At 40.7% G+C, this 25,528-nt stretch overlaps 2 protein-coding genes across 5 annotated transcripts in view; one reads left to right on the forward strand and one right to left on the reverse strand.

Moving 5' to 3' along the window:
* Positions 1-1,959: 1,959 nt before the first annotated feature.
* Positions 1,960-9,965, forward strand: LOC131683635 (phenoloxidase-activating factor 2-like). 2 transcript variants are annotated; one of them, XM_058965770.1, is made up of 5 exons: positions 1,960-2,324; positions 2,394-2,482; positions 2,557-2,620; positions 2,700-2,799; positions 9,204-9,965. In XM_058965770.1, exons 1-5 carry the CDS (start codon positions 2,253-2,255, stop codon positions 9,938-9,940), a joined length of 1,062 nt encoding a protein of 353 aa, XP_058821753.1. In that variant the 5' UTR covers positions 1,960-2,252; the 3' UTR covers positions 9,941-9,965. The 2 variants fall into 2 exon arrangements, with proteins under 2 accessions (XP_058821753.1, XP_058821752.1); XM_058965769.1 differs by having other exon boundaries at positions 1,961-2,324; positions 2,542-2,620.
* A 1,818-nt stretch (positions 9,966-11,783) lies between these two features.
* LOC131683634 (sodium-coupled monocarboxylate transporter 1-like) overlaps positions 11,784-25,528 on the reverse strand; it is a 51,125-nt gene continuing 37,380 nt past the window's right edge. For 2 of the 3 annotated variants that reach the window (XM_058965767.1, XM_058965766.1), the window contains exons 4-9: positions 21,661-21,726; positions 21,543-21,594; positions 21,411-21,478; positions 21,193-21,347; positions 20,504-21,134; positions 19,941-20,437 (exon numbers count right to left, since the gene is read on the reverse strand). In XM_058965767.1, coding sequence (XP_058821750.1) covers positions 20,003-20,437; positions 20,504-21,134; positions 21,193-21,347; positions 21,411-21,478; positions 21,543-21,594; positions 21,661-21,726 — 1,407 coding nt within the window. In that variant the 3' untranslated portion in view covers positions 19,941-20,002. Of the gene's footprint in view, positions 12,294-12,351; positions 12,733-12,790; positions 13,196-19,159; positions 19,228-19,329; positions 19,382-19,775; positions 19,842-19,940; positions 20,438-20,503; positions 21,135-21,192; positions 21,348-21,410; positions 21,479-21,542; positions 21,595-21,660; positions 21,727-25,528 lie in introns of those variants that run through there. The other variant, XM_058965768.1, reaches the window with a different exon arrangement.

Consider the following 25,528-nt stretch of genomic DNA (forward strand, 5'->3'; position numbering starts at 1 on the left):
TGAAGTGCACATAATACAAGGGAGAACACACCACATGTTCAAAAAACAATTTCAAGCTTAAGCCAAACATGAACCGCCATGTTTGAAAAACACAAAAAACAACCAAGTCCATTTCAGCCGCCAGAAAATTTGTCTAAGTATTGAAATTGCCTTTAAATCGCATTCGCAAATTGCATTTGTTCCTAGGGGCAATTAGCACAGGCGAGTTGAATCAAGCGTCAAACTTTTTAAATCGCCTGACCATGTTCGTCCGCTTTTTTTTGACAGGGCATGTTCGTCCGCATTTTTTGACAGGGTTGCTGTACGAAATGACAGTTCTCATCACATTACAATACATTGCAACACAGATGGCAACATTTCTCATTGTGTGAGTACAATATTTTGAATTAATTTTATTTTCAGTAGGGGAAACCTACATGATGTTGTTTTATTGATTGTATTATAAGACTCACGAGGGATATATATCATTACGCTGTCTGTCCAGTTTGTTGAGAAAGATAGTTTATAGGAATAAACAAACAACATTTTAGGGATCATCCATAAATGACGTAGCATTAAATGGAGGAGGGGGAGTTTTGCATTTTGTGATGATGTGTAACGACGAGGAGAGGGGGTGATGTCAAGATACGTAGCTTTTTTAAAGGGGAATAACAAACATTGTTCATTTTTTTAAAAAAAATTACGGGGACAGGGGGGAGAGTTACCGTCAAGTTACGTATTTCCTAAGGGGGGTATTTAGAGGTTTGTGCTGAAATGCTACGTTGGGGGAGGGGGGTGTTAAAAATTACTCAAAAAATGCTACGTCATTTATGGATGGTTCCTTATTTTGCAGAAAAAATGTTTTAGTGGAGAAATGGAATTGATTGTAAATCCGTTCATTCGCTTGCGTGTACTTGGAATGAATTTCTAAACAAAATTGGAGAAGCTTGTGCCTTTTTAGAGTAAATATCCTAAAATGTGGATGATGCAGAAAAAAATTACACCGATCAACTCCCGAAATATTCTGCACGGTAAACACTAAGCTCCAACTGTTATTTTGTCCATCTATTGATTCTTACGTTCCGCCGGCCTGCCAGCATACTTAATGTTTCTGACCAATACCAACACATTAGTAAATGACAATTCTTCTATCTCGTGGACGCGTTTGACATTTCCTTCTACAGCGCACGCTAAATGCAAAATGATTGTTTATTGAGATTAAAATCATTTCAAACTTGGAGATGGCGTTACATTTATGCCTTTTATGATTCGTATAGGATACACAGGTGGACTATATTGTTAATATATAGTATTTACTAAGGTCTCAGTTCAAAAAATTGACAGGTATTTTCTAATATGCACAACCTCATTATGATTTTTTTGTTTAATAAAATTAGAATATTGGAATTGAAACTGGCTATACGTTCGTCGTGATCATTCAAACTAAATTTAAGTTTTCCTTCACTTTTTATAACAATTCACAAAGTTTTGTCGAAAACAGTTATTAAAACATCGGTAGGGTGTAATTTAATCAACCTGTTCTGCGGAAAATAAATATTTTTAATGACGTAAATCAAAACCGAGACTTCAGTATTATAGCAACATGTACCTACTCACAGTTTCACCGAAACGATCTCTCAATGAACTAGTTTATAACAGTTTCAAAACAATGCCGTCCAGTAGAAAAAAAATTCATTCGCTGAGTTCGGCTTGCATTGATAAGAACTTTTCGAATTGTGAACGTTCTTCTCTTAGGACAGCATCAGTTAAAACAGTCGAGCGATCATTAGTACAGTCGCCAAAAGTCATGCGAAAAATAATACAAATTCATAGATTTTGCTGAAAATTTATAAATTGTTTAAAAGATCGAGCAAAAATATAAAATAGTCTTCATGGAAAATTGTATATAATTTTGTAATTAAATATTGCTAAGACTGTTCCCACTGTGTTCATTGACAATCAGCATGGTTTTCAGTGAATGAACTTCGTTTCCTGAGCTCAGTTCAGTTGCAGCGACCGGAGACCTCACTTCTCAGTCACGTAAGTTCGCGTCCGCAGCTTCAACGAAAGTGTTTCGGCGTGGCATTGATCGATCGAGTGATTCTGCGAGCATTTTTTTCTACCATTGCTTCCATGCGTTTATCATTTCACCGGCGCTTGTTCCCATTATTCAAAGTGGAAGAGTGAAAATGAGTAAAAGACCCCAACGACCGCAGTGAACGAAAATCCAGCGATAAGCAGGGCGCGCACTCTTTACTTCCATTTATGAACAGATGCGATTTCGATTGTGTGCACTGGTGATCCTGTTGCAGTTTCTTGTAACAATATCAGCCAGAGAAAAGCGGGTGAGAATAGTTATTTCCATTGTGTGTGGTGCAACTTTCGGATTGAACGTCTTTGTGCTTGCATTGCAGAAATGCATCGGAGGACTCTGCATACCACCGGAACTGTGCCGACCTGTGAATACCAACGTGTACGACGATATTCATCTGGACTTTTTCAGGTAGTATTGTAGTGATGCATCCGAAAGTGCATGCCGGTAATCGGATATTCGGAAAACAGTTTCGATCATTCCAGCTCCGACGAGTGCCGACGAGGAAATCTAAAATGCTGCCCATATGACCGAATTGTGCGAGCACCGGTATGATGATCTTCGACAGCTGATAACGTTTCTGCATGTAGAACACTCAGCTGTATGAAATTCTCTTCTGCCTTTGCAGGACACCGAGGCACCCGATGAGACTGAGATGGTGTGTGCAGCGAGAAACAACAACGGGGTAGGGAACTTCATCTACCACGACAAATCGAAGGCTAAGTACGGTGAGCAATCTGGCTGCATTTTGTTTTGTTTATATTTGAAATAAGTCGTTCGCTTTTGGCTCATTGGCGCTTTGCATTTGTGATTTTCTGCTGTTTATTGATTATATTGTGGCTTCCTTCCGTAAAATACGTATGTGTTCAATAACGGCACGTGCCCCTCCTGAGTGTTCATAAGCAGCTCGTTTATTCTACTATGATTTATCAATTCGCCGATTTGCGTGGTTCTTTGATGCATTTATAGTGCGTAAACATGAAATGTTATTTATTTATAAATTAATTTATTTATATGACAGGTAACTTAATCAAAAGTTAATCCACTGTGATCTTGCTGTCAAGTTGTGAAAAGGCGACTGAAAACAGGAAACCCTAAGACAAGGTGTATATAAGTGCCGAAGACTGAATGACTGAAGCACTACAATATTCCAGTCGCGAATTGAGCAGCATTGGAGAAGTCAAACGAACTGCACAGTGAACGTTTGTTTTATCGCACCTCGTGAGTTTGAAATGAATTCGCTATAGTCGATTATAAACCAACGTGCATTTCTAGTTCTTGTATTTACAACAAATGCTGAAATGTGTAATGCAGACCCGTGTGTATGTTGTGGAGGTTTGATCCCCCTTCGTCAGTCGGATTTTAAACTACATATAAAAAGTCATTTGACCGAGTTCGATCACTCTGAAAAACGATCAGCGAGATTTCTTCAGAATCTCGTTGATGGTTTTTATAATTAATCTCATCAAGCTTGAGCCAGAATTTAAAAAATGAATTCCTTCAAACTGCCATAAAAGATCCTCCATAACTCTTGATGAAGTCCTTTTAGAGAGTATTAACAACCGACCCTGGAGTCATATATACTAAATAATTCCATATACCATTGTACAGAAAAAAAATTGTTCCCAGAATCGTCAATAAAGTGCCATGAATTCTGGAACAACCACGTATTTACGTTACGAACACAGGACCGTGAATAAAAATCATGGCTTTTATAATTATGTTCAATTCCACATGTTCCCGTTCAGTAACGCTCGCGTAACGTCTTCATAAGTGGAAATATTTGGTTTTGTTTTGTCATGTTTTCCGCCATGTCATTACTAAATCTTCGGTACGTAAACTACTACACAACTTTAAGAATATTACTCATAAAACCAAAGGATGGCTTATGATGATATACACAGATTTAGGAACATTAGTTTACAAAATCAAAACAGTCTGGATACTTTCACGTAAACTATTTCACGAAACTCAGAATTTTATTCATGAAAGCATACAGTCCTCAGGAATTTATGATTCTTAATATATTAATTAGGAATTCATGATTCTTAATATATTAGTTATGATCCACTATCCAGAAACAGTTCACAAAATCATCAAATATTATTCATGTATTCGTGAACTGGTTCTTGATTCCTAGTGTTACTTCTAAGTATAAGAGTCAAGGGAGGGAGGGTGGATAAAGATGGCAGGGGGAGAAAATTATTAACATTCAGTTTCAGGCATCGGGAAATCAACGGCATGGATTACATACTCGGGTGGCCTTCATCAGGAAGAATCATGTACTGGGACGCCGAGTAGTCCTCCTAAAGACGGCAGAAGTTTCTCCAGACGATTTCGTAGTACGGCTCAGATGTGGATCGGCAACACTTCAAGTTGCACGTATGATGTTCGTGCTGTAGGTGTTTATCTCGAACAGGTATACTCGGTGCACGCCCAGACAATGTGCTCGATATCGTGATCACCACAAGCACAGATACCACTCTCCACGAACCCAATACACCGGAGATGTGCATCCAGCGTGTAATGGTTTTCCATGAGTCGGGACATGACACGAATGAAGTCACGACCCACATCCATCTCCTTGAACCAAAATTTCCAAAGTAGATACCTTAGGGACTTTCGAATGTAGCCACCTTCCTAGCTCACCACTGCTCCACGAAGTTTACCAACTTTAGAGGATTCTCTGATGAGTAATACTGAAAAAATCGCTGAAGCAAATTGGTCATTCATAAACGTCACCTTCTAAGGCTAAGCTGAGGAGTCCGCCTTCTCATTGTCCGGAATGGAGAACCTACGCCAAGGTAATCTGAAAATATTTGTCAGATAAAGCGCTCAGCAGCTTCCGTATTTTCCCCAAAAAATACGAGGAGTGCTTTCCATGTTTCATCGAACGAAAAGCGTCAGTGGAACTGAGGCCATCCGAAACGATGAAGTAATGGTCTACGGGTAATGTTTCAATGACTTCAAGGGTATACTGAATGGCAGCTAATTCTTCGGCGTAAACTGAAGCAGGGTCACTGAGTTTGTAGGAGGCAGTGAACTTTTGATTGATAATACCGAAGCCAGTGGATCCTTCAAGGTTTGATCAGTCAGTGAAAAACATCTTAGAACAGTCAACTTCTCGGAATTTATTATAAAAAATATTTGGAACCACATGCGCGCGTATGTTGCCTGGAATTCGACAAATCTCGTCTTGCATGGATGTGTCGAAGAAAACAGTGGATTCAGAAGTATTTATGAAATGCACACGGTTGGGATTGTAAGAAGAAGGATTAATATTCTCCGTCATGTAGTCAAAGTACAGGGACATGAAACGGGTCTGAGAATTCAGTTCAACTAGCCTTTCGAAATTTTCAATCACCTCTGGGTTCAACATATCGTATCGAATGACCAATCGATATGAGAGTTCCTAAAATCGATTTTTCAACGGGAGAACGCCCGACAGCACTTCAAGACTCATGGTATGGGTCGACTGCATGCACCCTAAGGCGATACGCAAACAACGATACTGAATACTGAGTTTGATGAAATGTACGTTCGCGGCGGAGCGAAAGCAGAAGCATCCGTATTCCATTACCAACAGTATCTTTGATTGATACAACCTAATTAGGTCTCCTCCCCATCATGTTCCGGTTATTGTACGAAGAAAGGTGATCCTTTGTTGGCATTTCTGTTTCAGATACCTAATGTGGCATCCCCACGTACCTTTCGAGTCGAACCAGACCCCTAGATATTTTACTGTGAAGACCTGAGCGATAGTTTGATACATTAATAGAAGCTGTAGCTGTGCTGGTTCACGCTTCCTAGAAAATACAAATAGCTCAGTTTTCTCCGTGGAGAATACGATACACAGCTAAATAGCCCAAGCAGACAAATTGTCCAAGGTATTCTGTAATGGTCCTTGTAGATTGGCAGCTTTGGGTCGACTATAGAAGGAATAGCACTTTTTGATCCCCAAAAGCATTCCTCCATAGGGGGTGTCTCGATCCAGGCGAATAATATTAAAATCGTGGAAGTTGAGATCTGTATCGGAAGTTAACAAAGTTTCACATAATGCAAATACATCGGAACTCAAACTATTTTTTTAAAATTATGAAGGAATCGATCCGATGAGTTAGCCATCGAAGTATACAATCACTGAAAAGAGGGGCCATTTAGCAGTCAACTGCTGCAAAAATGTTCTTACTGTAGGGAGAAAAGCTAACATAAGACTTTTAATAGGATCAGTAATATTGAAAGTTTTTTATTATCCAGTCCACTACGTCCGAGAGTTTCATGATTCCAGTGCTGAGATTATTATCGAACTGAAACAAAGGAACACTTGGGATTTTTGATGTTTCTGGAAGTGAATTAGTTAATACGACCCTGACCTTGTCTGAGCGGATTTTTCTTATTTCGGTCACAGCCGAGAATCGTTGCGTCCGAAATCTGTAAGAGATTCAGTGATTTTGTTTTGGGTCGAAAGAAGACCACAAAGGGACCGATCGAGAGCTCTGGATATTTTTTGGGTCGGGGGATAGCCTTGGGAATCGATTCGACCTCCATTTTTCCGTCCGGGGAGGGAGCCATCGACACTGTCGACGGACGGGGTTAGCACCCGCGCAGACGGGAAAAAGCCGTAAATATGTAAAAAGGTAGATTTCACTTATCTGTATATTTGTTTCCCACGACGCACCAGTTCCGCTTATATAGCTTGCTATTGTTCAATCCTCACTATGCGAACAAAATACTGAAGAATGCGGCCCAATGGTTAACACACGCACAAAAGAAGTAAAAAGCCCAAAACCTCGAGAGGCAAATAATGCTCAAGATAACCTTTAACGCGGATTAGCACTATTCTTTGTCGCTGTACACTTACAGACCTGAAAAAAAAACACTTGTGTCTCGATCGAGCGCTCGTAAACGAATGAATATAGTTAATATTTTTAATCACAAACAACGACAATGAATGCGGATCATTTACGCCACGACCGGCATACGCTTTCGCATGCGGCCCTCTGCCTTTGAATGTGCAGAGAACAGTCTACAAAGCGAGAGGGTAAATTATACTGCGCCACGCCGCCACACTCTTCCCGGCCAGTCGGAGTGCAACAGCGGAACAAAAATGGATTCTACTGATGTACGAAGAAGTGTAGAATAGAGTGTGGTAAAGTAGATCAGTTTTCTTTGACGAGCTCGTACGATGGTATTTTTGCACTGATTTTGACAAACAAGCACTCGTTGGAAAGGTTATACATCTGGCAACGTTCTGGCAATAATTATTTTATGTCTGGCTAAATATTTTTTAAGCTAAATCAAAAAAGGCACTTTTTTCGAAGTCTGGAGCTACGATAGGTCACTCACTAGTCGAGGTTAAATAAAACAATGTACACAACTAGAAAATCAACGGTTCAATTTTTATTTGAAAAAATATGAATACTGCACATTATTCAAAAATTAATAACATAAACAATAAATGCGATCCAATGACGTCATTCAAGTAAGAAAATGAAGAAATGGCAAATGATGTGAAAAATCATGAAACCGCTGAAGAAAATGTTGACAAACATGTTCTTTCAGCAACTGCGTTTGGCTTTGTACTTGTGAATAACTTCTTCAATGTCCTCATCGTCGCCAGAGTGTGGAATTGAAGTTGTGCATTCCGGCTCACGTGGTAGCTCAGCTGTGGAATGATCACGTTTGCGCTTCGGAGTATTTTTTAGATTCCTTTTCCTACTCTTTTTCGATCATGTTTTGTTAACTATTTAACGCGCTTTCATTGCTGACGAGCTCTTTCCTTTCACACAAGCACGTAATGTTTCTAACGGAACCTTGAATTGTTTAGAGGCTGATCGAATACTGGCGCCATCTTGACATGGTGCAATTTCGTTCTTTATGTCCTCTTTACTTTACTTTACATTTTGGAGTTTTTCGCACGAAATACGAACAATTTTTCTGTCACAAGAATTCAAACTTACAATATAGTAGTGACCTATCGTGTCCCCAAGCGTATGATTCATGTTGATGTCCGCATTTTCTTCAAAAACAATAATATGGAAAAACCAACAAAAAACTCGTTTTCAGCTTTAATTTTTACGTAAGAAAAAACTCACTTGACATTTTTTTACATTTATTAGATGTAAGACAATGCGTTTTCGCAAAATAACACACGAAAACATAAACGACGTATTAGTTACGAACTAATACAGCTGATCCACGGTAACAGTCGAAATAACAGTCGTCAACGATGTTTTCTACCGTGTATCTAATTCACACAAGACGAGCGATCTTTACTTAAACATAGCATAGATAATAAACCTATTGTACTATAGTTGCTATATTTAATTTTAGGCGGACACAAAAGCCAGAAAACTGACAGCTATTATATCTGGAAGAAAGCACCGGCACTTCATGCAAATGCTTAAGCTCTAGCTCAATACATTCATTGTTAACGTCGCGAGTATGAACTTAGTATAGCGAATCGAATTCGAAGATACGAAGTGGTTTCATACTTGTGGCAATATCTCTCGGTATTACAGAAAAAATATTGTTTATTTTCATTTCTTTATGTTCGATAACACAAGAAAAGAGTAAATTAATGATCACCATAATCACAATAGCTTTTCCATATACATCCAAAGAGAACATATGATGTGACGTCATGTTCAATTGGCTCCGCTCAATGTCTCCGCCTAACTATGAACATAGCAACCATACTATTGTACCCTCTACACCAGTAAAGTTCAGCCGGAAATGAACTGGAATTCTGGCTGGTTCCAGCTCGCATACGGGCTCCAGTGATACAACCGATTCTAACTAGAATCGGTTGTGTCACTGGAGCCGGAATACGAACTGAAGCCAGCCAGAATCCGATTCATTTCCGGCTGAGCTTAACTGGGACCTATTTCTACTACAGTCACACTTCACTGAATAACTCATAAATTCGTCTTTTGCGGCATTTTTAATGATTTTTTTTCTAAGACTTTCAAATATGTGTACAAAATTCTTATCATTCCTTCCCGAACAATCGCGAAAAAGTTTATTTTCTGTCACCCCCACAATTGGGAGGACGGTCTTGAATGATTAGTAACTATTTTATGATAGACAACAACTCCAATATTTGCTAACTTTTTACTCTCAATTCTTCCAGGCGAGTTCCCGTGGATGGCCTTTGTGTATACTATTCAAGAAGACTACGAAATCTATCTCTGCGGTGGGACACTCATCCAGTCCAAAGTGATCCTGACAATCGCACACTGCATTGAGGGTAAACAGCCGGATCAACTGCGGGTTCGCTTCGGCGAGTGGGACCTCGAAGATATGATCGAGATTTATCCACCGCAGGATCGGGCTGTGCAGAAAATGATCATTCACCCTTACTTCTACGGTGAACTGTTGCAGAATGATATCGCCATTCTGTTCATCGACGATCACGTCTGGTTCACGGAGGTCGTTGGGACAGTGTGCCTTCCGCCGCAAAATGCCAACTTCGACGACAGACGCTGCGTGTTCTCCGGCTGGGGCGAAGATATCAACGGGAGGAACTCGTCTATTCTGAAGAAAACAAAACTACCGATCGTACCGCGAGGACAGTGCGAGAAAGCACTCCGGAAGCAGCTGAACGATCGGTACTTTCAGTTGCACGAGGGTTTTCTGTGTGCCGGTGGTGAATCCGGTAAGGATGCCTGCAGAGGAGATGGTGGCTCGCCGTTGGTTTGCAGGATACCGAACTCGGAAAATCAGTACTATCTGGCGGGAATAGTAGCGTTCGGAGCGGAGTGTGGTACGCAGGGAGTTCCCGGTGTGTACGTTAATGTTCCTTACTATCGCGATTGGATTGACGGGGAGATTGCGAAAATGTATCATGTCGACATATTTGTTAACTAATTGAAAAATAAATGGTTAAGTGACAGTGGTGCGATTATTTATCAGATATGCTTATAAGTAATAACATTTTGTTGCCTTCGAGAAACGTTTGTGTGAGGTTTGAGTAGGTTACCATATTAGGGATAGTGCTTATAGTACGTTAATTGGGAGTTGTTAAAAAGTTTTTTATTACATTTTGCGCCAATAGCTCACATGTTATCAATGCTATTCTTGCTGGTGCCCGAAACTGAGGCAGATTTCAACCCCAACCACTGTCAGTTCACACATGTTGACAGCAGTTGGGATTAGAATATAGCTCAGTTTCGCTAAAAGCCAAGAACGGCAAAAGTAAATTTTTCAATAAATTATTCTAGATATCGGGGAAACACGGCGCCGGTGGTTGAGTGGTAAGCGTCATTCATTCCAGTTGGTCTGAGTTCAATCCCAGCTGAGGCCGTTGAGATTTTTTGAGGTGAAAAAATCTGTGGTCACGTCTTCCTTCGGAAGGGAAGTAAAGCCGTTGGTCCCCGGTCAATGAGTTGATTGATTTTCTAGTTGATAATCTAGTCCAGATAGTGGAGTCACCTCTCTGGTGTCGGGAATGCAGAAGTAGAATCCAACTTCTATATTTACTAATAAATATCCTCCTCCCGTGACACTTGTGGAGTGCGCAGTAGTATATACGACCTCTAGCAAAATCAAGTATCGGACCAACATTTCTTCCCTTTCCTTTCGCGATCTACGTTCGGGTCTGTCCGGCGCCGGTATTGATCTATAGAACAGTTTAGGATTACCTTGAGTTGCACATTGAAAGAAGTTTCGCTACTCCCAAGCAAAATTATCGACTTATTCCCTGTGCAACTTCAGCTAGTCCAGATCGTTAACGGAGTAGCAGCGAGCGGTGGTCGCACAAGCTCAAGCTCAAGAAACGGAAAGAAGGGTCAGTGGAGCTAAGCCTAAACAATGTCGCATTCGTAGGTCGGCACCGGAGATGAACCGAACACCTCCGAATTTTCACAGCTCGGCTATATCCGATTACTAACTCATTTTCTGGCTACTCTACCCGTGGCGTGTAGCGACGGCTAAATGAGACATGTACCGCTGTAAACAAGTGCTGTGGAATAATATGGGTACAATTAAGGCATCAGATGCAGGAAAGGGCAGTGGTGGATTTAGAGAAGAAGTGATAATATTGAACAATTGGAAATCCTCTATATTGTTGCGAAGCTATCTATTGCTCATCGTAACCGGCGGTTACACAGCAGCAATGGAGAGTCCGAATGAATAAACAGGGTAAAATTTATTTATTTGTTTATTTTCATTTACTTATGTACTGAAATCCGAAATTCTAATAGAAGCACTTAGGGCGCCCTATCATCCAGATAAAGATAGAACGAAAGTAGTGGGAAAATCTCTACTTACAGGAGCTAGCGTCAATCCGACGCTATTTCAGTCCAGCTCTAAGTCGTGACGGATTCTGATGAAACGAAGTCCAAACGCCAATTTCATAGCTTTGGTTATTTTCATATGATTGTTCCAGAACCACGAAGTACTTCAAATAAAACAACATTGCATAGCATACCGTTGGAAAGGATTATTCTTCTTCTTTCAGAACCGACACAAGTCCAAAATCGATCAAAATGACAGCGTAACTGAGGTTTAAATGACAGCATAGCTAAGGGGCTGGAGTTTAAAATAAAAGTAATTTGCCATAAATCAGGATTATGAGGGTATACATTTTGCAAATATCCACAGCACAATCAAAAGGGAGGTAGATTCGTTCGAACAATCAATCCTTCGTAATGCAGAATAAGGCTTAAGTCGCCTGAAATGTGATGGATTTTCATTCAATGATTTTCGAATATTTGTAATTTTGCTTAGGTTTATATTTGAAGATAAACCAATATACTTCAGCAAAAGTAAAAAGCGAGGTTGTTCAACACAATTAATCACAACACTACTTAGACTGAATGTCTACATTTACGTCATCCGCGAATTTGAACCTATTCAACAGCTTATGCTCGACGTTTTTCGTTGTTCGAGTGACAAATTTTCTCATAAATGGTGCCAATAATTTAGAATCTGGACCACTCGTACCGATCCCACCTTTCAGCACACTGACCAGCGACCCGACCGTGCACGTAATAAACGTACCGAAAAGGGTAAAATACAAATATGAAACGTGATGCAGTGACTTCTCCAGCTCATCGAATGTTGGTTCCGGTTTGGTAATGTTCGCATACTGATAAGTGCATCCTGATACAGTAACAATTTTGCTGGGGTAAACAATTTCACCTGTTGCGATAGATGCCTGCGACCTGAAGCATAGATAGCACATTGACAGAAGACCGGCGACACCACCATACAGTGCACCCTGTAACAAGAAATATATGAAAATAGCCGTAGTAAAACAGTGAACAAATATCACCTACCGAAGCTGTGACCCAGGGCATAAGAACACCCATCATAAACAGTCCGAATAGAGGCCCTCCTGCGGTTGAACTCAGCGTCATAGTTAGCTGCATTACTGCTCCGAGATGCTCAACAATGTAAATAAACACCACCGAAATCGCCCCAAACAACAAAACAGATCCACGCAAAATATAACCAATTTGAGTTTCTGAAAGTGTGTTTTTGAAAAACGGTTTGCAGAAATCTTCATAAGTGACAGCAGCCAACGCATTCAAAGCGGAAGATAAGGAACTTAAAGCCGCACTAAAAATTCCCGCGACGAAAACTCCAGCGGCTCCCGGATGTTTTTGAAAAATGTCCATCACAAATAGTGGCACTAGTTGATCCTTGGCTTTTGCTAGCTAAAACAAAAATGGTATCAATTTATATTATTACTACATTCTACACAATTTCACTAACATTGGTAGTCAACGGATCGCAATCGTGGTAAGTAGCATAAATGACCATTCCTAAACTGAATAGTACCGAAAATGTTAGAATCAAGCCGATAATGAATCCTCTCAATGCTTTTCTGGCATCGCCTAGCGACGGCAGTGATAAGAATCGTTGAACCATATCCTGATTACACGATACCCCGTACGAGTACCAAACTGTTCCGCCAATCAAGATGGTCCACGCGGAATGCCGTATCGTTGGATCCGGATCAAAGTTAGGTGCTTCGATTCGTTCACTTGCGAAGTTTCGCTCCCATATTACGACAGGCCCGCCAACATCGATAACTCCTTTGATGAGTACCACCAGCATCGCACCCATAGTGACTCCAGATTGGATGACATCAGTCCAGACCACCGCTTTCATGCCACCCTGTGAAGAATTACTATGGGTAATGTAAATGAAGTACGAAACCGAACAGGCTTCACATAGATCTAGTGTCATCTAACTGGTGCAAAATATAAACAAAAACCGGTATTAAGCCACGTTTTCTCCAGGCTGAAGGTATAGGGAGTTAACCTACTGTTTTATGCCTAGGGTAATGATCCTATTACCACCCTACCAATTTGAAGCCGTTGATAAAGCAGCATCTGAAATAACGTAATTGGACCGTTCGGCGACTCTCCGACCGGTTGGTCTATATTTTCTGTTCGAACAGTGTAAAGTTATAAAGTATAATGCTAATCCTCTGTCAAGGTTATGTTGTGCAGTCTCCGCCTCGTCGAGGTTTCAGTATTTTTTCCTTCTTTCGTGAGTACGTGTTTACCATTTATCGGCTAGCAGAGCAATGAAGCAGCAATGTTTCTTTTCTAGTAAGCCGCCTGGATACCTTTACATATACAAGTTAAGGAGCGCAATAATACTACATTCCCCATTCTTATCTAAAATACCAGTCGGCACTGGGCAATAGGTCCGTGAAAAAATGATTTCCTCTGATAATGATTTGCATCAAGGCGAGATAAATGTTGAAATGAACGCCTCCCCGACTGAAACCAGGCTCTTTGTAATCTTCTTCCGGACTAAAGACAACAAATATTTGAATCTATTGCAAATTTCTAGAGTTCTAACGAAGCAATACTCAGCCGTGACAGAATTATCTAAAATTCGCCCTGATAAGCGATAATTCCCTCTGATAAGTAGTGTGAACCAGGCAATTGATATTGTTAACCCTTTGCCGAAGGAGTATAGAGTATATGTACCATCTAATCGGGTTGAATGTGACGGGGTCGTCTCCGATGCGAGTTTGAATTGAGCGGATCTGCTGACACAAAGGGTTGGCTGTTTTAAGGGCCCCAATCCAGTGAAAATACTGGAGTACAAAAGTTTGCATTGAGCATTAGTTGCAGCTGACGGGGGAAGAAGCTCGTCAGCTCAGACTCATATCGAGTGACCTTCGCCGGTTTCGCTCTACTTGACTACTTCCTCTTTGAGAAAGTGCGTCTACCTGTACGTCTTTTTGTGCCACGGGTCATTAGCTGCACTAATTGCATACAACTGGGACAAACAGCCACCAATTGTGGCAATAAGGTTCATTGTGGGAAATGCAGTGGAAATCATGTGGCTGGTTCCTGTGTAAGAGTTGTTGAAAAGTGACTCTAATCACGATCTGTTCCGCGTACAAACAGCGCGAGGAGATACTGAAGCGTTCCCTTCAGGGAACGATGTTTTGCAGAAATACTAAAAATAGCTACGCCAGTGGACCTTACGAACATCTATACTAACTTGACGAAAGCGACTGTGGAGTTCCCAGAGCGAGAGAACAACATCTTCTGCTGTGCCTAGAAGCAATATGAAAAGGAGGAACATTTCCTCTCACAAGCTTCGTTGTAAAGGCCGTAAAGGTATCTCTTCAAGGTCCCCCGAAATGGAAGAAGTACTGGTGCAAAACCGAAGCAAATAGCTCCCAGTCTCAAAACACTCAACTCATGAAAGGAGTTTGCAGCACTTCCGGGAACATCAAAAGTATGAAGTGTTCCCATATCTCAGCCGGAGAAATAAGCCAGCGTTAGCTTTATAAAATTCTCTAATATTGTGGATTTTTACAGCTTATAATATTTCTGACCCTCTTAAAAGCTTCACCATTGAAGATGTCGATTGCCAAACTAGAATTAAAGGCAAAAGTATTTGTATTGCTTTCACCTACATTCCCCCTAGAGCCTCAGTTGGCCACCGACGGCTTTGTGATATTGCGGAACTCCTCCCCGCACCGATGCTAGTTTTACGTGATTTCAACTCCCATGGTACGGCATGGGATTGCCTTCATGACGATAATTGATCTTCCTCACTCCAAGATCTTCAAGAGCTTTGCAACAACTTCAATATGACCATTTTGAACACGGGTGAAATGACATGGATCTTGGCTCCCTCAGCGCGTCCCCTACATGTCCCTCTGCTTGACACAGCTAGGGTTAGATTGCATGTGGAAGATAATCCCTGATCCTCTCGGCAGTGACCATTTGCCAATCGTAATTACTATTGCGCTAACGGTTCAGGACCACCGAATACAATCCATGTTTCGTATGACCTCACATGATATATTTATTGGAAGAGCTACGCATTCACGCAAAATCGAATCCACGCAAAAGCGTCCTCCGAAGTACAAGTTTCTGGTTGGCTTGATTATCGACACCGCGATTCATGCTCAGACTAAACGCGTACCAGACGTAAACTCTTGCGGACGCCTACCAACCCATGGTGGGGCAAAGAGTGCTCCGATGTGTACGCGGAGAAGGCCGCCGCGTATAAGACCTTCCGGGACGACGGGTTACCCACTAGTTATCAATGAAAGCTAAGAAACGGAGTTACTGGAGCTGGTCCATTGGCGAGCAATTGAGAGAAACTTCGATAAACACTCTTTGGGGCACAGCCCGGCGTGTGCGAAACCGAAACAGTACAAACGAGAGCGTAGAATATTCAAACCGTTGGATATTACATTTCGCTAAGAAAATTTGTCCGAACTCCGCCCCGAAAGAGAATGCCGCGCTGCGTCCTCGATAGCGCGCACGATGATGGAGTTCACATTTGCTCTCTTATCATGTTACAATAAAGCCCCAAAACTAGATAGAATCAAAGAACGAGTTATCTAGTGGATATGAGCGTCATTTTTTATTTGTCCAATCGAAGGTATTAACCTAGGCTGCTAGGGTCGAAAGTAGAGGCTTCCGAGTGTAACAGATTCGTCGCGCGAACACGGGTATTTGTAGATTGACTATTGAGACCGCATTTGTGTATTCATAAGCGCCAGTCACAGGGATGTTATCATGTTTACGAGTTCACACGGGTAGGTGGGCGTGCATAAATTTGGTTTTATAACCGTGTGACCATTCGCATATTCACGTGTATTCGTGAATGCTCGCACGCGGACCGTGAATATGATACTTAATTTTTAGTGTTTGGTTCGGATGCTAGAAGAGAGTTAGTTGCCCCATATCACTAGAGTTCATGTCATATCACCATGGAACGCGATGTGTAGTGAATATGAGCGTCATTTTCATCGGTACAATTAAAGGTATAGAACTAAGGCTGCTAAGAACGAAGGAACATGGGCATTTGTAGGTTCCCGTTTGAGACCGCGTTAAAAAGTTGATTAGTTCGGAAACATTAACTTTATCACCGGGGTGTTTTCATATTTGCGAGTCCGCAGGATTTAGTGTGCATGTATGATCCCGATGGTCTTAAGCGTTTGTATGTTAACGTACTGAATGCTAGCATAGAGCGAGATCTCCCATATCACTAAAATCCCGGTCATGTCGCCATGGATCGTGTTGCCTAGCGTAAGTTTCATTTTTTTGATTGATTGGTCCGACTGAGACTGCATTCTATCATATATGCAAATTCTTCATCCATTCCGACGAACACATGCACGGATAGACATACGAATATCACATAGCAATTGTACACCAGTGCTAAAAACTACAATTTCTATTTGTACATTACTTTATTGGCTTGTGCACGATGACGAAGCCTACTGATAAATCAATACACAATGAGCCCCACTGCGAGCCGTGCCCACAAACACCATCATTAAACTGTGGAATAATGTTTGCAAACACAGCCCACAGGAAAAGCCAATCCACTTCGACCCACCAGTCGGCCACGCCAGCGCGCACAGGCTAGGGGCTCATCGTTAGTTAGTTCGTTGTTGTGAAGTATAAAAAAACACAAAACATTAAAAAGGTTCATAAGCCCTCTCGGTCTCCTCGATGCACACCTCTCGAGGCGTAATGCAATAAACATCTTTAAGTAATTGTCTGTTGAAGTTTCTTAAAAACTGAGGAACAAATATGATTGATGATGTTTGAAATACCGTAAAATCCATCAACCTACGGAAGGGAGTTTCAAAAAGTAGATTCAAAATTATACAAAAAATAGGTTAGACATTCTATGCAAACTGCTGGTGAGGTCCAAAAAACGTCCAGCCGTGTGGTATCCGGTGGTGGTTGAAATCTCTCGCAGAATTTCAACACAGAATTGACCCATTGTTTCTTATCTCATGCCTTGACGTGAGTCTATCGATGACATTTGGTCGTTAGACCGGCGTCGGCTGGATGCTATCAGCCTTCTGCTGTAGCATCGGAATGAGAGGGTGCCAACGGGTGGGCCTCAAAACCCGAATCGTAAAGTTAATGCCCCAATGTAAGGTGCGACGCGATCCGTGCCGAGGGATGAATGGCAAGGGGGCGCATCGACACTTCAAACCCCAACCCTACGTAAAACTAGGACTGGGATCCGAAGTGTTGACAAATACCAAGTAGTGCACTTACATTGTCAAGCGGGGCTCTAACAGGGTTGACTTTCTTTCCCTAGCTATTCGTGGGAACAAAGCGGAAAACACTAATAACACTGTAAATATGAGTTTGGAGGAGATTGTAACGATGGAGGTGGAAGAGGAGAAGGATTGCTCGGAAAGCTAACGTGGAGAGCTGCTGAATAGCGGCTCCTTGGAGGATGATGTGTCCTACACTTCGTCCAATCTCAACTCTCCAGAGAAAGACCAGGGAGGACACAGACTAGTCCGGCGGAGCAACCGGTGGGTCGGAGGGCTCCGAAAATGAAACAAGAGGAACAAGAATAACTCGTCACTTAAGCGGAGCGGCGAAGAAACGCTATGGGTGGCTGCTGAGGAACGGCCACAAACCCGCTGAAGCGCTAGCGTTGGCAAAATTCCCAATAGGGAAGGCACTATCCAAACGACAGCGTTCGACGGACACGGAGTCGCCGGACAATAATGGGTGCAGGAAGGAACCGCAACCGAAAAAAGAGCAAGGGTCAGGATTCTAGATGGATATTAAAAACTGAGTAGCGCCCAACCTTCAACGAAATGGTCAACTCGTACGCGAAGGCCATCATTCCGGTTGGGTACCCTTCGAACACCCTCAGCCATGAGCAGCTGAATGCTACTCGATGCGCGCTGATCATCATGGAACAGAGCTCAAACAATTCAAGACCCAAGTTTAGGAAGTGCACCTACAAACAAGGGTATCTCGAAATCGCCTGTGTAGACAAAGATACAACTAGGTGGCTGCATGATGCCACAGCTGCAATCAAGCCCTGGGAAGGCGCTTTATTGGAAGCCGTTGAAGCGTTGCAGATTCCAAAACAAGCGCTTTACATCGGGTATTTCCCCGACAGCATCGACAGATCCAACCGTCCTCAAAATGGTAGAGCTCCTGCTGGCAGTATATGAGACTTCAGTGCAAACTGATAACCTCCCAACACAACCAGCTGAACTACGTATTCGGCCCAGGTCTTCTCCGAACGTGGAAATTCTAGGCAAGCATGGACTGTAAAAACTCCTGTGGGTGACCCAACATGGAGCACCTCACAACGGACTTCTGATCATAGCAAAGCCTGCAGCGACGGCAACGAGTGCGTTGGTGGCAGCCCGTCTTACGAGCTATACACAAAAGCACCCTACCGTAGGCGGCTCACGAACTGATACGCAAGGAGAAGATCGAAAATCACCATGTAGGTAAAGGTGTGCAAACGGCAAGAGCCGAAGCAAATACTGGGCCAAAAAGGCCACTGGCACGTCGAACAGCACACAGCTTGTGACTAGCCGTCGGTACAATAAAGCGGACTAAGCATTGACCCCAAAAATCGACGATAAAGAAACACCGAAAAAATGAGCAGCATTCGTTGCATTCAAGTGAATATTTTTTTTGAAAACTATACAAACTTAATAAGAAAATGAAGAAAGAAAAAAAATTAAAATCATACTTCGATTCAGTTTTCCAAAAATCGCAATACAGAGAATATTGTAACAAAAACTTCCTTCACCTTCAATCTTTGGAGGCTTTCATACATAAAAAGCAACAACAATATATCTTTACTTACCACGCTAGTGTAGAAAATGCATATTAAACAGACGATAGGTGTTATCCAATGAATATTTATTCCGGTAACTAAAAGAAGAAAAAAAACTAGATTTTTTCATCGTTTGGATGTATAGTATTTTGTGAAACTAACCACTTATATAAGAAGCCATTAAAACATAATTGACTTACCTTGATTGAACGCCAAAGCTGGCACATAAATTACGATTGGCATCCAAAGCAACTGTAAGCAAAATAATCTTAGTCAAATTTTCAGCCATTGAACCGTTTCCTTGTGGCACTCGAAATCAAAGCATTGAAAAATAAAATATTTCTAAAAGTTGTGCAACTAACGCAAAATTTTCCCAAAACTAAACGACTTCATAACTGTGCAAAATACCGCGAGCCTCCTCGAAATATAAAACGGCGGATTCACGTGATTGATTTCATCAGCCGGCATGCATTTTTCCGAACGAGTTTATTTAATTTGTTTCTTTGTTATCTGCAAGAGAGGCAATATATATTAGAGTTTCAATATACCGTTGTGCAGTCGCTAGATTTAAATTAAATTCGATTTCCACAAAAAAAAGTAAGAAATATGCAAAAACAGGCAGGTGGTTTCCCTTATGTATACTTACACATGCCACCATGAAAAGAATCGATCCAAACATTCGCATCCGTTGATCGAACCGCATTTGTAAATACTGAAAGCACAAACAAGCGTTAGCAGAATGTTATGACTCGTAACGCGTTACATGAGGGACTTTCTTTAAGCACTGAAAAAAGCTCTCTACACTGCACAGTTCAGTCTCGACACATTTCGCTTTATTCCATTCACACCGAATCGCACTATCTCGCTTTTAAGTTAAAGCTGAATATCTTTCGTTTCGAACTCGTGTATGACTTCGGCCATATTTTTCACTTTATTCGATTGATAGTACTTGCGCAGGAATGGTGCCAACAGGAGTGGATCAATGTTCATATCTTCCGGACTAAATCCAACGGTAAAGCTTATGATAACTGAACACAGATAGCCTATGATCGTAGGCACCATAGAGCCGATCAGGGTGTAGTAAAGAAACGAAACGTGATGCAGAGATTTCTCTACCGTTGTTTGCGATCCATCGGTTGGAAAATGAAAACTGGACGTTTTATTCAATGGAATGTAATCATACGCACAACCAGCCACTGTGACAGGCTTTTCAGTGAAAACGATTTCACCGAGAGCGATTGATATCTGAGATCGAATCACTATGTAGCCCATCGTCGCGAGTCCTCCAATAGTTCCGATTATAGCACACTGAAATGAATGGTTTTGGGTGAATATTACTGTAAGCCGAACTTCGGTTTAACCCCAAAAGCTCACCAATCCGTTGATGCGGGGGAAAAATATTCCCATTATGAAAAGCCCGAAAAGGGGTCCTAACGTAACAGGTCCTAAGCTCATCGATAGCTGCAAGACGGCTCCCATTTTTTCAACCACTACCACCAAAACCACTGCCAAGGCTCCAAATATCAAGACAGTACACCTCATGAGATAACGTGTCTGTAGTTCAGTCAACGGACGCTTTACAAATGGCTTGCAAAAATCTTCCAGGACGATTGCTGAGAGTGAATTTAATCCGGTCGACAGTGAACTCAGAGCTGCACTAAAAATACCAGCAACGAAGAGTCCCGCCAAGCCAGGATAAACCGCTAGAACTTCCATCACTAGAAGCGGTACCAGCTGATCTTTTGCCTTGGCCAAACCGGTACTGAGAGGATCACAGTCATAGTGCTTCGCGTAAATAAGAAGTCCGTTGTAACAGCAAAGGGAAAGAATAATCGTCGTCCCAATAATGAACAGAACCAAAGCTTTTCGTGCTGCCCGTAATGTGGGAAGTGCCAGGTAGCGCTGCATCATGTTCTGATTGATGGCATTGGTGGAAGTCCAGAAGAAGGTTCCACCAATGAATAAATTCCAAAACGTGCTCCTTGTTGTTGGATCGAGATCAAAACTATGAGAACCGTTTGTTAGTGAAAATCAAGACCAGACCAAAAATTATGGTTACGTACTCTGGTTTTTCGAAACGCTGTCCAGCAGAGTTCCTTTCTATAACCACTCCAAGACCACCGACATCGCTAGTCCCTTTGATGATAACAATAACCATTGCACCAACCATAACCATCGTCTGTAAGACATCCGTCCATACCACGGCCTTTACTCCGCCCTACAATTGAGATATTCATGTAAAAATCCACATATCAGATCAACAAACCGAAACCAAACTCACCACACTAGTGTAGAAGATGCAAACCAGACAAACGATCGGGGTAATGACGTGGATGTTGATTCCGGACACTGATGGAAGAGAACAAACACCATTAGAAGCATCATCAGAGTAGACAAATTTTGATCATCCTACCTTGGTTAAATGCCAGCGCTGGGACGTAAACAACGATCGGAAGCCATAGTAACTACAACGAGAATAGAAGCTTAGTGCCAAACGAAGCGTCGCCAAAGAAATCGCATTTACAACCTACCAAAGCCAAAGTAAACAGGAGCGACCCTAAAAGTCTCATCCGCTTATCAAAACGCAGCTGTAAGTACTAAAAATAGATAAATAGAGATAGATCCTCGTAAATTGGACGGTTTGTACAATGATACAATCTGGTGGAAAAATAAACACGGGAAAATAAGTCCTAGTTTTCATTGAAGCCGGAAACGTATGTAAGAAGAATTTGAGGGTTAAAAATCAGTTGTAAAACATTACATATTCAAATTCAAAATGCGGAGCGGAAATGGTTAATGGTCGACGAAATGCAGGGTACAGTTATAATAGATTTCAACAATTTGAAGATCAACAATATAATTGGTTTAACTCGATTTATCTTGACGTACCAAGATTTTATCTGAAAACTTCTATTTCGCAGTGAATCCTACAGGGGTGTTTCGTATGGTGCGTACTAGGGTGTCCCAAAATGACATCATGTTAAAAAAGTCATCGAGCTCACTTCTTAAATGACAGGTTAGGGTATCAGGACCACTTTCTTCTTCGGAATGAATTTGTTAAAACGCTCCCTACTGGTGGCGAATTTAGATTTTTCTAAAAATGGGCCGATTTTGGGTAAAATTTCAAATTTTGCTTGTTGAAGTGCTCCTGAACTGTCTTAAATTTTTTTCAGCATTTTTTTATTTTTCTGCAGATCCAAATGGATAAGTTTGGTTAGTTAGTGTGTACAAATTGTGGATTATAAGAGCGACAGAGCCTTGAAAATATAGGGGCGTATTTTTGCTGAAGAAGTTAGAGTTATTTAAGTTTTTGCTAGATAACCTTTTGACATTTTATGCTATTCATAAAAAATAACACTGTTCTACAAAATAAAACAATTTCAGTGCGCTTAGTCCGCATTTTGTTCTTCGTAAAATTGTAGGAAAATGATGAAAAATGGCGTTTTCTTCTTGTCTCCACTACATCAGAATCGGTTTTTATGAGCATTTGACGATTTTTTTAAAATTATTTAGTTTATTAATAAACACCTAGTGGGGTTGAAAATCATGAAAATTAAACAAATATGTCGAGTTAGTGGCAAGTTATGGCGTATATTTGTATGCCGAATTGATTAACGTATTCAGATTTTGTAGTCTCATTCCCATATTAGGTACATTAGAGTGAAAAAAATGCAGAAGGGTGGAGTGAATGTTGAAAAACTTATCTTTACGTTTTAGATCACACAATTCCGAAATAGTCAATTTTGAAGGATTTGTATTTTCGAAAAAGTTTTACAACAGAATACAGCGTATCTTCTTGTACAATAATTTTGGTGGAAAAGCCTCCTAGAAGTAATTATGGTGAATTAACTTTTCTAAAAATAATTAGAGACTTGGCATCATTAGTAAAGTTCTCATTATTTTTATAATTGATTGTGCCAAAAATCATCAAATTCTCATTAAACCCGATCCTGACGCACTAAAAACAAACAGAAAACGCCGTTTTAAAGCATTTTCCTTTCATTTTCCAAAAAACAATTTGTGGTCTAAGCCTTTGAATTGTTTTATTTTTGGAACATTATTATTTTTGATGAACTGCTAAAAATGTCGAAGGTTATATAACACAAACTTATATAACTCATACCCCTTTTACCGTGGCTATACACTTTCTTCAACAAAATTACGCCGCTTTATTCGGCTCAACTATTTGAAGTGTTCTCCATACTTTTAAAAATTTGTAGATACCTAGTTTTGAAGAAAAACTTTGAAAACACCCAAAATTACACTTTTTACTAAGTTTTAGTGACTTCAAAATTTGTACAAACTAAACAACCAAACTTCTCCATTTTGATCTCCAGAAAAATAAAAAAATGCTGAAAAAATCTAAGACAGACAGAAGCACTTCCACAAGTATAAATTTGAAATTTTACCCAAAATCGGCCCATTTTTCAAAAAATCTAAATTCGCCACCAGTAGGGAGGGTTTTAACAAATTCACGCCGAAGAAGAAAGTGGTGCTGATACTCTAACCTTTCATTTAAGAAGTGAGCCCGATGACTTTTTTAACATGATGTCATTTTGGGACACCCTAGTGCGTACCATTCGTTCATCTTTGAGGTGATGAATTGAAACGTTTGTTCGCCGATTTTTGTAGCCAGAACGAATTCATGGAAATGTTCTCCTCAACAACTTTATCGAAAACATCCTCAACAACTTAATCGAAACAAACGTGACCAAACTCCATCTCTCATTAATTATATTATTGTTATGTGCTTCTGAAAGAAGCAATTGACAGCAGTTTTGTCGATATCAATGCTAGTCTACAAATAACGGTTTTCACCCAGTTGACGGCGGTGAAAAATGTTCAAATATATACTATAGATTCTAGCGTATCTTAGAAAGGGCTACTGTTATCTGGAAAAGAATCGATTTCTAAACAAGAACAAATACTGCATTATTTTGACACTTCTGACCATTATGCTAAACCCCAAACGGTTGCTTAATTTATGAATACAGATCGAGCGGTAACAAACCCTAACCTAAGCACGGTTGCGACCATTACCAACCAACTGCCTTTACCAATAGCAAAGTAACAATGATTACGCCTAGCTTCTCCAATCCAACAACCAGTGCCACTAGGCAGATGCCGATGAAGATGGATTTGCTACAGTCACACGTCAGATTAAAAAACAAACGACAACATCTGACCGTGAACAATAAGAGAGCAGTACCGCTGACGACATTAACGATAACGCGAGGGAAAGAAAACCGAATGAACCCCGAGCTACGGCGGGCAACGAAGCTAATGTTTTGCTGTCAATGATCTCAAAACGAAGCAGCAAACTACGCCAACAAGACGCAACGGATGGGTACTTTTAGTGGTGGTGTTATGTTCTTGGCATTTTTACGCATTGTAAGAATATAAAAGATTCCCGGCTAAGTTATGTTAACATACCGAGGCATATTCAATAAACTAAAAAACATTCTGATATGATAGCTCCAGCGAGATCGAAAGCACAGAAAAACAAAACAATAGGAGAAAATGCATTACTTTGACACGACAAACGGCGAATACATGCTTCAAAACTTTGTAAAAATTTGGTAAACATTTTTACGACTAAAAATCGAGTAATTCCAATTAATACTACAAATGTTATAAACGATTGTAATCGTACACTCGTAAGAAATCTTTTTCTACGATATTTTTATGAGCACTTTTGGATTGTGAAGTTATTCACAATATGCTAAACACAAGCAGAACAGCTGCAACACATATAATTTTAATGTTAGAGGTTACTTTACCCACCTTAGATTCAAAACCCCAAAAAACGGACAAACAAAAAACACAAAGGGCAAATTATGGCCATTACAATACGTTTGCGTTAAAAAAGTGACAACGTTCACCGCTTTTTCATGCGAGTTCACTTCCACGTAATAGTGGGTTCACCGGTGATAAACATAAATATATAGCATACAGAAAAAATGACAGCTCTATCGGTTTATTTGCGGCAGCCTTGGAGAAAGAAGTAAAGCAACTCCATTTGAGGATTTGAAATTACCACCTGCTTCTCCCCGGAGCAAAGAAATTATCGTCATCGTGGCGCTGTTGCTCGTTCAAAACCCAAGCAACGAATGATAGAAAACAAACACGCGGAACCTATATTTAAAGCCTCTCTGTTTTCGAATGGGACCCAATATTGAAATAGGCAGAAAAAAATCATTTTTCAACGTCGTTTTCGGCAGATTTTCTGTAATTTCAACTTTTAATACAAAATTGATGCACATAATACCGATTGATTAATGCAACCATGATATAATTCCGTTCAGTAGAATGCAGTTAATTAATTTTCATTAATTCTACCAAAAAACTAAAAAAAACACAAACAAAAAAATCATTTCACCCACTTACAAGGGCTTAAAT

Source organism: Topomyia yanbarensis, chromosome 2 (assembly GCF_030247195.1).
Source record: "Topomyia yanbarensis strain Yona2022 chromosome 2, ASM3024719v1, whole genome shotgun sequence".
Classification (NCBI taxonomy): Eukaryota; Metazoa; Arthropoda; class Insecta; order Diptera; family Culicidae; genus Topomyia; species Topomyia yanbarensis.